This window comes from Panthera pardus, unplaced genomic scaffold (genome assembly GCF_024362965.1).
Source record: "Panthera pardus isolate Hobbes unplaced genomic scaffold, ASM2436296v1 HiC_scaffold_15, whole genome shotgun sequence".
Lineage (NCBI taxonomy): Eukaryota > Metazoa > Chordata > Mammalia > Carnivora > Felidae > Panthera > Panthera pardus.
The window spans coordinates 61,165,587-61,178,040 of NW_026526710.1; the positions used below are offsets into that span (position 1 = coordinate 61,165,587).

Consider the following 12,454-nt stretch of genomic DNA (forward strand, 5'->3'; position numbering starts at 1 on the left):
AGTTTATCATAGTGCTTAATTCAGGAGAAATACTTCTTGTGGGTCCTGTCATTTATTCACATAGTGAGAAGGTAGAATAGAAAATGATTGATGCACTCCGGCCAGCCCCAGAGACACCCCCCCCCCCACACACACACACATTGTCTCCTGGGGAGGAATATAGTGGTTGTCATGCTCTATACTTAAGAGAGCTGAACAGATAGGCAGTGCCTTTAAATGTCCAATAGACAAACACAGAACTACTTTTTCTCAAAACTCTGGTTGGAACAAGGGGCTTGTCAGGGCATTACAGCATCACTTTATGGAGGAGGGGAAAACTGAGGCCAAAAGAGTGACTGTCCAAGGTCACATATATTATTGTCTAAACCAGAAATGGAACTTAAATCCCCCTAAAGCCATCTTAGAAATTCTTCCTCTGTCTGACCACATCACACTGTGCCTTAAGTCTACACGGCCGAAGTCCTCTGTGTGATGCTCTCCTGACATGCAAAGTGTTCCGACTGCTGCTGTGTGGGTCTGGTGAGAACTGTCCCAGGCCCACGGTGCTGAATCTACATCCTGAGACTCTGGGTGAGGGCAGAGTTCACGGTGATAGCCTCCTGGTAGTGGGTCAGTGGATTAAGGGTATCATCACCCTGACTACTCCTAGCCTTCGTTTCTCCATCGGCAACAGGGCTGATGGCTGCCCCCGGAGGGCTGTCGTGGGGATGGAAAACTCAGTGTGAATTACAAAGCGTTAGGTAGAAGTCACATGACGGTGGGGCTAATGCATGGCCTGTCCAAGAACAGCTTGAACACATGTCCCGGTGCCTGCCTCCCCTCTGCTGAGTCCCCGGCTTGGCCTACCTGGGCCCTCCTGCACGTAGTCAGCCATGGGCCCCGTCACTGTGGCAATGTCGATGTCGGCCATCTTGGAGCTCAGGGCGATCTCCCAGAAGTCAGCCGGGCTGCTACAGTTGCTGCTTCGGTCCCCAGTGTACTCCTGCCCAGGAGCATGACCCAGTCCCCATTACGGCTCTGGCCCCTTCTGCCACAGTACGAAGTCCCCCCCACCCCACACCGCCTTTCCCACACCTTCTCATAAAAGAGCCTCTCGAGCCTCCCGTCTTCCTTCTTCAGGGACAGCCAGCGCCCGCACAGGAACAGGAACTCGTCCTCATTGGTGTCATTCCAGATCTCCACCTTCTCCACATACCAGTCTGCGCACCACTTGGTGTTGTCGTGGCGGAGCTTGATCTTGTAGATGACACCCAGGTCAGCGGCCTCGATGATGAAGGTGTCGGCCTGCGGAGTCCAGGTGTGGGGACTCGGGTGGGGGTGTGCCCCACCTGCACCCACTCCAACCCCGACCATCCAGTACCTTCCATACCCCTCAGTTGTGGGGCTGAACAGACCTTCCTAGATGGAAACCCTCCAGGCCCAAGTCCCTACCACTGAGCGTTTGGTATTCTGAGGCCTCCCTCACTTCCACAGCGGCCCTGTTTTGCAGTCCTGTTCCTCCTGGGATAAGCCTTGTGGATGCTTGGAGGATGGAACGCAGGCAGGAGTGGGCTAGACGAGGGCGCTCAGCCTGGCCCTGGTACCTGGATGTCCTCGCTTATGTTGAGTATCAGCACGAGTTCAGGTGGGAGGCAGGAGGGAGTAACGGGGAGGGGCTCGAAACGCCCAGGGGGAAGCTGGGAGGCAGTCAGAGTTGCTGCTGGACCAGGCCCAGAAGAGAGACAGAGCTGGAGGAGGTCAGGCTGAGGGCTCAGGGACAGCAGCTGCGGTGCAGGTGGTTTTATGTGGGGTGTGATGTAAGGCCCTCTGGGTCCGATTACCCCTTCCATAAAGTGTCCTTACACTCCTGGGCGCTTGGACACTTTGGGGGTTGCTCAGTGAGATGTGGAGATCCAGGCCCTGAGTGAGGTATGGTCAAAAACACAGGCTGAATGTGGCTGGCAGGACCGTGAAGCAGGGCAGGAGAGGCCGGTGACCCTGAGCTACAGTGTTTTTCTTCCAGAAGGTGGAAGATGTGCTGAGTCACTGCTGAGTGCTGGGAACCCAGAGATAAATCCGATAGGCAGCGTCTGCCCCTCCTTGGGACCTCACGGCCCAGAGAGGGAGAGGGCCAGGTGGATAATCACAGCCCATGGGTGAGGAGCAGCCACCTGCCTGGGGGCTAGAGGCAGGGCTGGGAAGACTCTCCAGGAGGTGGCATTAAGCTAAGGGTGGGGGCCAGGCCTTTCTGGCACCACAGCAGGTGACTGCAGGCAGAGGAAACTGCAGGTGGGCAGTGCGTGGCTGACCCTGCAGGCTGCAGGGCTCTGCTACCTGGCTGAGATCACCGGAGCAAAAACAGGCACAGCCTATGACACAGTGATTCCACCTCTTTCCTTCTGTCCTCAGGAGGGGACAACTTTATGTGTGCACAAGGATGCTTATTGCAGGGTAATTTTTACAGTGGAAAACTAGGAGCCATCTGGTGTCCAGTGCTTGGGGAACGGCTAAATAACCATGGTGATATTGTGTACAGAATGTCACATGTGTGGTGGTTCCGAAGAATGAGCCAGCTTCATCTACACTCAAATATCCTGACATAGGGAGATTGCACGCCAAAGGCAGGCTGAAGAAGCATTCGTATAGGAATGATGTCATATATATATATATATATATATATATATATATATATATATGGATTTTCTATGGGCACACGTACATGGATGCAGAGAAGATGCCCAGAAAGGTCTGGAAACAGGAGAGAGCGTGGGGTATTCTGCTGTGGGCACTCCATACAGGCTGGCTGGTGGGCCATGAAAGGTTGTGAATCCTACAAAGGGCCCAGGCCAGATCTGGGGATCAGCGGAGAGCCCTTGGCCGGCTGAGTGACTGTCACCTTTGGCTAGGTGACATGAGGAGGTGCGGCAGGCAGCCAGGGTGGTTCAGGAAGCCAGGCAAGCTGAGAAAGGGCTAAGGAGCTGACAGGGCTGGTCTGGGAGCCGTGTGCAAGGGAGACTCTCCAAGACCTGGCTTTGGACTAGATGTGGGTGGGGAGATGCTGAGTGGGGGAGGGTGTCAAGGGGGACTTCTATATTCTGAGGAGATAATTAGAGAAATGGAAGCTGCTAGATGCTCAGCAGTGAACTTAAAGTCACGTAAATCATCCGTGACTAAGCCAGAAGTAGCTCCAGTTCCCCTGTTAGGACATCATAACTGGCGGGAAGGAAAGGGAAGAGGTGGTGTAGAACGGGACAAAGGTTTTTCTCGTGACACAACAATTGCCTAGAGAGAAAAAAATCTGACTCTGAATCCAGGTGGAATGGATTGCATCACCTTCATTTATAAGTTCATTCATTTATGAGTATGTATGGTGCCTCTTCTGTGCCCGGCTCCGTGGGTATGGCCACAAACCAACATCTACCTGTCAGCTCTGCACATTGCTGTCTTACAGTGCAATCACCAGATGCTGGCTCCGGGCATCAGCGAAGGCAGCCGAAGGTGAGCTCCCCAATCCTCAGCACTGATGAAGAGCTAGGCACCTCAGAGTTTCTAACTCAGTGAACCTACTTTACGGTGGAAGAAACTGAGGCACAGAGATGCGAAGAAACTTGCCAAAGACCACAGGGCTAGTCAGTGTCAGAGCCAGGATGTGAACGTGGGTGATCTGGCCCCAGCCACAGGGCTGACTGCTGAATGGCACTGCCACATCCCACAACAGCATAGGTAACAGAGCTTGTCCCCAGTATAGAGTCCAGGACATCGCGTGAGCCACTTAAGTGTACCTCTCTGTATTCCATTTTTCCCCAAAATGGATAGGCCTCCTATTAGCTACCTTACCGGTGCAGCAAACCATTATATCTCGTGTGTGTGTGTGTGTGTGTGAAATTATTTCTCCCTGATACAAAGTGTTCTTACATCTCTTGTCCTGTTTTTCAGCCCAGGGGTCTAAGTAGCTATCATACTGCTACTCCCACTTCCAAAGCAGTAAACCAAAGCTAAAAGTCAATGGTTCCTATCCGGATGATGGAACAAATGGATGGGAGCACCAGGGCCTGACTTCCCCGGGACCTTGAGGCCAAGGCTGGACTCCTTCCAGATGGCGGGGCCCATGGGGTCACCAGATGGCCGCAGACCCGCTTAGACGACACCTGCTATCCTTGCTCCAGAGCTCATTTCCTCCTCACAAGTAGGAAATGTTTCAGTGCCAAGGATCATGCCTGGCTGAGAGTCAGGCTTAAACAGACCCCTACTAAACACCCACTGCTCAGTACAGGAAACCCCTGCATGTGCATAGCCAAAGGCAAGACCACAGATGGGGTTACCTTGCTCTGATCACCTTGCAGCTACAGCCTGGTCTGTGGGGAGTTCTGGCAGATTTAGGTGAATGGAGTGAAGGCAAAGAGGCTGAGGCTGTGTGAAGGGGATAAGGCAGAAAGGGCCTGGGAGAGAGCAGAGCTACTGTGGGGAGAGGAGGGAAGTCGAGGGGCTGAGAAGAGAAACTGGGACAGAGGTCTTCCTTTTCCTAAAACCCCAGCAGGTCAGAGCCCTCTGCCTAATAGAGCACTTTCTTGGCACTTCCATAGATAGTTCAGGTCAAAGCGGACCTTAGCTGGGGGAGCGGGGTACTTGTCTGCTCCTCTAATCCCTCCGTGGCTCCCATGGGCCTCAGTTCTGCCCAGAGCTCTGCACAACACAGCTTAGCTGATTCATATCGGGCTCCTCATTTTACAGATGGAGAAACCAAGTCCACACAGGTTCAACCAGATAAGGAGCTGACAGGAGAGGCAGGCCTCCAGCCCCCGCCACTCTGATGTTCACCCCCATGCTCATCATCCACCCATAGTGAGCTGGATTTTCTGATGATGACCAGCATCCCCCCCCCACCCCGCCCCGCCCCAGTACAGCCAACTCAAACAGGCTTCTCACTTGCCCAAACCCTACCCTCTGGTCTACCTCCACCCCAGATGCAGGGCCCAGGGCCCATGCACAGGCTCAGAGAGGGGACCAGCTGCTCTGCAGGGAGAAGTGTAAGGCCAACCGCCCACATGAGGGAGCTTGACACCCCACAAGGTTCGCAGACAGCTTCAGGGACCAAGAGCTGGCCCCCAGACACCTGGAGCCCGGAGGGGAAGGGGAGGGGGTAAAAACTCTGTGTGCCCCGCATACCGTTCCTTTCTCGAACTTGTTGGTGCGGTTCTCTGACTTGCCAAGGTACCGCTCCCCGGTGTCCCCCAGATCTCCATAGATGGTGATGTAGACCTTAGCGTCCGTCCCTGCCCCAGGAACATTTCCTGTAAAGATCTGCACCGAGTACAGCACAACTGGGCGTGCAGTCGGACAGACAGACAGACAGACAAAGGGAAGAAAAGAGTGGCATTGGCTTTAGGATTAAATTAAATCCATTGGCTGGATTTGTAGGAGGTATTAAGCTCCTGGCCCACATCTCGAGGAGGCGTTAGTGTCTTCCTTTTATTTGGTCAATTATGGACATTCTGCTACAAATCTGCAGATTCACCAGTGGGAAGTTTGCCCATCTGATCTGGACACAGGTGGCCCCTAAGACCCAGAGGACGGAGGTTCCTCCCCGTAGCCCTCAAGCCATCCACCCATCCAGCTGTCTGGGCTTCCAACGGGGGAAGATGCCAGAGACTGCCTGACGTGCGTGCACGCTGTGGTCACTAAATCTACCTTCCCTGACACACGGACAACAATATGCCTGCCCGGGGCCCCTGGGTGGCTCAGTCGGTTGAGCATCTGACTCTTGATCTCGGATCAGGTCATGATCTCACGGTTGGTGAGTTCAACCCCGGAGTTGGGTTCTGTGCTTACAGCACAGAGTCTGCTTGGGATTCTCTCTCTCTCTCTCTCTCTCTCTCTCTCTCACTCTGCCCCTCCCCTGCTCTTGTTCTTTCTCTCTCAAAATAAATATAAATTAAAAAAATAATATGCCTTCCTACTTGAGGGTGACTAGTATCCATGCCAGTTCCTTCTAAGTGGTTTTTAGAAAAAAAATCAAATGTTTTTGAAAGTATAGCTTCCCCATAGTGTCCATTTCCTGATTTTTAAAAAATATTTATTTACTTGAGCTGAAATCAAGAGTCAGACACTTAACCAACTGAGCCACCCAGCTGCCCCATTTCTTTATTTTCCTTTATTCTCCAACTCCCTGCCATCCAGCACCTGCCCCAGTGACTGACACCCTCTTCTTCAGCTCCCATGGCCCATGGGAAGGGCTGGATAAATACTGGTGCCACAGTTATTAAAAGTTATTCATGAAAATAAAAACAAATGCTGTCTTGTCTTTGTTTTGCTGCTGCGGGCTCGTTGAGGAAGAATAAAGTATCTCTTTTTCCAACTTCCACCCCTAGGGGAAAATGCAGCTAAGAATTCTCTGTCCCCTCTCCGTATTCCTCTGTCCTAAAAGCTTTGGAGTTTCAGGCCAAGGAAGAGGGGACTTAGCCAGATTATCCCCAAGGGGAGGGATGGAGATTGTGGCTTTGAGGTGAAGGGCGGGAGTGGCCAGCCTGGAGGAAGGTTGGTTTCCCTAGCCTGCGTGGGGGTGAGGGTTCGGGAGTCCGCTTGGGTGGCGGGAACCCCTCATCTGCACACAGAGTCCCTGCAGGGGGAAGGCTGAGGTGGTTATCTGGGAAATTGAAGCAAGGAGGCCTCATGGCCAGAGAGAGGGTCTCATGATGAAGCTGAAGTGTTTCTGGCCACACAGAGAAATGCCGACCCGCGTGTCTGCGGGGAACCAGCAGCAACCGTCACCATGTGTTGGGAGGACATAGGTGTCGGTGGTACCCGCCCTGGACTAAGGGCCAGGCCCCTCCTGTGAGGCTCAGGATTCTTATGAAGCCAAAAAAGAGGGATCCCCCACTCCCTGCAGTGACTGAGATGGACTTTCTCACCAACCCCTGCAAAGTGGGCTCAGACCACATTTAATTAAATCAAAAAAAGGAAGATGATGTGAGTTACTCATACCCATGGTTATGGAACACGTTCACGCCCACAGAGTGGTTCCTATTATTTTCCTCTTTTTCCCTTGGACTCCACAGCATCATTCTCTCCTGCTCTCCATCTGCCTCTCTGGTCGCTCCTTCTGGAGCGGCTTTCCGGGTTCCTAATCTTCTTCCCGCCCCCCAGATGCCTGGTTCTGTCCGCTTCCCTCAGCTCCCTTCCTGCATGCTTTGGGTATTGACCTCTCTGAGTTCCCCGAGCCTGTGTCTCCAACCCAGTTCCCTCCTGTGCCCTGGATCCACAGCCTTGTCACCTGGGGGACACGTCCGCCTTGACTAGATGTCATAAACTCACATGCAAACCTGAGCTCAGCCCCCTCCCGCAAGCCCCTTCTCCAAACCTTTTCCCCAGCCACCCCCCCTGCCCAGTGCTCTGCTCTGCCGACCTCTGACCTCCGAGGTGCCCCGTGAGCACAGCTCCCCAGAGCCTGCCCCCTCAGCCAGGGCGGGAACCAGAACCAGGCCCACTGCCCTCGGGCCCTACCTCGCTCAGCTCAGCACGGCATCTGTCAAGCATTTCATGTGCTGCATTAATAAATAAAACCTTCTCTTTGGTGTTTGAGAGTCAACATTACCCAAGTCTGTCTGGCTGACACTGACATGAGGTGACATTAGGAATCCTGTCACAGTTTAGACACAATCGACTGTCCTCCCCTTCATGTTTTCTCTGCCTTCACTTCCCAGCCGTGCATTCAGCCCTGCTCTGCACTGAGGTAGGACCTTTGCTAGGAGCCCTTGTCCCAGAGTGGGGTGCTGTGTCACCAGGGGCTGTGGATGGATGGCCCTCCTTCTCCCTCTCCTGCACCCCCACTGCTCTTTCCAGTCCTTGGGGAATGGAACACTGATTCCGCTTCTGGGCGCTGAGCAATGCAGTTGTGCAGTCAAACCCAGCTATTTCTGGATCCTCCTCCCTCCCTTGTCCCACCCAAGCCACACGGCTCTTGGTGGAAAGATGTTTCCCTAGAAACATCGCCAGGCACCGAGTGGGTTTGTGGCATGTTATTAATACAGAACAGCCCAAGTGTGCCGCTGGGACAGCTTTCCAGGGCATCCTCTGGGACCCAAGTAGAAGAGGGAATTTTCCTCCAGATTTAACAGCAAAGGGATTTGGGTAGGGAAAGGCACATTACGGAGGCAACACTTGTTTTTATCTCTAACCGAGTGGCAACTGAGATCAAAGGAAATGTTAGAGCTATAGCTGGTTTACATCCCCCTGGTTCCATATGGGGCCGGGAATCTTGGCTTTTAGTCCAGTTTTTTCCAGAAGGAATGCAAGGCAACATATATGAGCTGAGTCTCCAAGCCTTCGGGGCATCTCTGATCCGTGCAGACCGCCCCCATGGGGAGCCTGTGGTATTTTGCACCTCGCCAGTGGTAGAAAGCTTGTTTTTGGCAAGGAAATTTGATTTTTGATACAGCTAAAGCTTATTTAGGGCTGACTGAATAACCTGGGGATTGACAGGACAATGGCATTGCTGCTCAAAAAAGAGGTGTGACTATCCCTGTCGTCCAGGAGGAATGCGTGCCTGTGTAAGGGCGTGCCCACGCACTCGCATGCACACACAAATACATGCAGTCCAGGATGCTTCTTGAATCATACGCATCCTGTGAGAGCAGAGAGGACCAAGCCTTGCAGAGGAGTAGTGAATAAACGAAGAGGAGGGAGGCCACAAGGATCAGGAGAATCCAGGCACAGAGCACACATGGGATGCAGTGTCACCATCAGGCCACGGAAAGACGTGCAGTGACACAGCCGGGACCCTGAAGAGCCTGCCATTTATCAGCTGTGTGAACCTGGGCAGGTTAGGCAACCTCTGTGGGCCCCAGGTGCCCTCTCTACGGAGTGGAGATAATAACAGACCCTGCCTCCTGGGGTGCAAAGACTCGGCCTGGCACGGGGCGGGTGCCCTACAAGGAAGGGCTGCCGCTGACCCTGAGGAGGGCACCACACTTACTGTCTAGAGGTTCCTCCACTTCCTTGTAGACTTGCCTCAAGGACCCATCTCTCATGTATTTCTCAGTGAAGATATCATAAGGAACCAGTTCTCGAATGGTCTTCTTGTCATCCTCTGACGTGGCAAGCCATCGGTCACAAGGGAAAGTCAAGGTCTCTGTGCCCTGGGGTAAGGAGGCAAGAGGAAAATTAGCTCTTTGTGTGGAACCTTCTGACTTCAGTGATTCATCAGCATGTCAACACTCATGGGGACCAATGACAAGGGTCATAGAGCCCCACAGATAATGCAAAAGCCAGCAAGGGAGGCCAGTATATCCAGTCTTATCCAAAGACTTCAACAACCACATCGGGGGTTGGCTCTTGAAGGTGGGGTTCCCAGGGTAACTTAAAAATAGGCATCAGAACCTCATCTCACAGACTCAGATTCAGCGGGTAAAGGGAGGGGCTCTGTATTTTTAAATTGCTCTCAGGTCACTCAACCACAGCCACAATTGAAACCTGCCTTCCACGTTTAGAATTGTGTGGCTTCAGGATGTTTGCCAAGTTGTTCTGGTGAGTTTTTTTCTGAGTTGACTTTGAGCAGCAGGAAGGGCATACTCGGTCACTCACATACTGAGGGTCACTCAGTAATGTGGCCCTGAGGGTGGGGCACAGAGACGGGGCTACCCAGATGCTCCTCCTTGACCCTTAAACCGGGTTCTAAAAGGTTCTGCCCTGGACCTGAGCTGGTTCCTGTACTCTGAGTGAAGTGGGTGAACTGTCCTCAGATTTTACCTCAACTTAATAAGGCTGCAGGTTCTTATCAGGAATCCGCCTTGAATCTCCTCTGGAAAGGGGCAAAAGAAACAGCAGGACAGATCGGTCAGAAACTCACATCTTTATCGGGGAGGAGCCTGCGGATGTCCACGTGGGAGCAGTGCCACCCTGGATTTATGCCTGTGTTGTCATGGCCGATCCGAATTTTCTCAATGATTTCCCCTACATCTTCTAACTGTGGAAAGGAGAAAATGCACCAGATGGTAGTGGAAAAGTTCAGGAAAGTAAAACTCAGCAACATACTGTCTGCCCAGGACATCCACTCTTGAGTCCCTTTGAACTTCCAGGGGCCGCTTTCTCCCAGTATGCCCCTACTGTCCAGCCAAGCCCGCCCCCACTCTCCTCTCCACATGCCATGCTCATGCTTCCCTTCCTCTCTCCCTACTTAAAATCAGCCTAGATTCCAGAACGCAGTTCCATCAACCTCTGGGAGGCTGTTCTCCTTTTCATGGTGGAGCCCACCTCTCTGTCTTCCATTACTTACACTGTGGTGGTTCATTCCCTGCTTGAGAACTGATTTGGGTTTCAGAAGAGGAATTCTGGTTCTGCCCATGCCCTGTCTTGTCAGCCTGACCTTCTCCTTGGCCCCTAAGGGCCCCTCTGTCTCTAGCTACCCCTCTTCTAGATCCTTCAAATTCCAGTCCCTCAAACTTGATGTTCTCTTGCCACAGGACCTTTGCACAGGCTCTTCCTGCTCTTCCACTCTCCTCTTCTTTAGCTAAACCTCAACCTCATCATTCAGGTCTCAGATCAAGGATCACTTCCTCAGGGAAGCCCCCCTCACCACCTCAAGAAACTCAAATCTCTTCCTGAGAAGCTCTTACAGTATCCCATAGCACCCCTCTCCCCTGCACTTCTCACAGTCAGAAGTTTGCCTTCATTTGTGTAATATCGTCTTCTCTACCACTGAAAGCCACAAGGGCAGGCACTGCACCTGTCCTTGCCCATCATTCTATCCTTAAAACCTAGAACAGAGCCTGTGAACCCCAGAACTCAGGATACCTTTGCTGAAAGGATGAAAGAATGTTTCCTCATCTGAAAAACAGGTGTGACAGTATCAGTCAGGTTCTGTCATGTGCAATGTTGACCTTAACCATGATCGTATGGGTGGAAGTCTCACTGAATGGAAAAGCTGATGCATGTGTCTGAAATTCAGGAGACACCATGTCTTGTCTCTCCTGCCTGGAGCCCATGGCACAGGGTGCAGGGGAGGGACTCTTGTCAGGAATGACTGATGCCCTGATCCTTCCACATCCCTTAACGAAGCAGTGGGATGGTCAGACACAAGGCAAGGGGGGATGTGCTGACTGGAGTGTCCTCGAAGCCTCTCTACGGAGCTGGCCGCCTGGCTGGCACCATTAAGTTCTCAGTGCTAGGAGACAGCAGAGTCAGCTCCACGGCAGGCAAGGGCTTTTGATGAGGGAACGGCATCTGAATGATAGATTAAGTCATTCATCAAACGCACAGCCTCTATAACCGCACACGGAAGTAACCTCTGAATGAAACGGAACAGCTTCCAACCACTGGTTTCCTTCTTCCCCACACACCCACCCACGGCTGGCAGCCAAGGACGGGCCCATCAGCCCTGCTGGGGGACCTGCCCGCACTCCTGTCTCCACCCTCATGCTTCCCAGTTGTAGCCACGGTGCTCCCACCTACCACCTGTATAATCTGAGGCAAGGCACTTGACCTTCCAGGCCCCAACTTTCTTCTCTATAAAATGGGGGGAGTAATGTGTTACTCAGCTGAAGGCAGAGGCGTGGGTGGGGTGACCCCCTGAGGTCACTTCCAGGTCTAAGATCACAGCCATGGTTCTGTCACCTCGTCTCTCCTTCCAAGTGACCAGCATGGCACGTCACTGCTGGAGCCTGCGTGACTCGACAAGGGTGCTGCCACTGAGGTTGGTTCTGCTGCCCTGCAGCGCAGCCCCCCACCTCCTCCGGCCAGCTCACTCTCACTTCACCAGAGAAGCGCTGTCCCCTGTGAGCCCCTGAGGGCCATTCTGATCCCCAAACAAAGATTAGTGACTTCAGGCTGACATTAATGCTCTGGGCATTTTAACAAGGCCTCGTTCTCTCGAAACAGGAGAGACACAGGAGCTGCGGGGGAAATCCGTGGCCACAGGACGTCCACTTAAGGACGCTGAGCTGCCAGATGCGTTGGGCAGTGAAGATTCCCCTGCCCCTCCCTCTGTCCAGAGGTCTCTTTTCTTCCTTCCCCATTCCATCTCTGAGGTTCCAGATGTGTGGACCTTGGCCTCAATGGTACTTTTGGAACCTTAATCATCCAGCCAGTCAGTCAGGGATGCCACGTCAGGGTGGCCGTCTCAGCTGTGACCCTCAGGGAGCAAGGAGGCCTTCAGGGGAACGCGAGCCATGGATGACGGGCCTCAGGAATAGACTCGGAATCAGAAGAGACCCTAACATCCTCCCAAGAGGTGGAAGAGGTAAGCAGAGAAGGTTCTGGAATTGAACTGGAGTCCAAATCTTGCCTCTGCCCTTTGTAAATTATGACGCCCTGAGCGAGTTTCTTATCCTTCCCATGCAAGTTCAGCTGTAAAAAGAGATCATCGTACTAGCAACTCTTGGAATGGCTATGAGGATTCCGTGAACTGATGCACACGAAGGGCTCAGGACAGGGCTGGCACAAGGCAAGTGCTCAATAAATTCTAGTTATTATTGCTATTTTC

General features: G+C 52.8%; 1 protein-coding gene across 1 annotated transcript in view; it reads right to left on the reverse strand.

Annotated features, from left to right (window-relative positions):
- The window catches only part of LOXHD1 (lipoxygenase homology PLAT domains 1), a 156,812-nt gene that overhangs the window by 31,426 nt on the left and 112,932 nt on the right, over positions 1-12,454 (reverse strand). The window contains exons 27-31 of the mRNA XM_053901911.1: positions 9,824-9,940; positions 8,951-9,113; positions 5,146-5,300; positions 1,075-1,284; positions 847-982 (exon numbers count right to left, since the gene is read on the reverse strand). Coding sequence (XP_053757886.1) covers positions 847-982; positions 1,075-1,284; positions 5,146-5,300; positions 8,951-9,113; positions 9,824-9,940 — 781 coding nt within the window. The remainder of the gene's footprint in view (positions 1-846; positions 983-1,074; positions 1,285-5,145; positions 5,301-8,950; positions 9,114-9,823; positions 9,941-12,454) is intronic.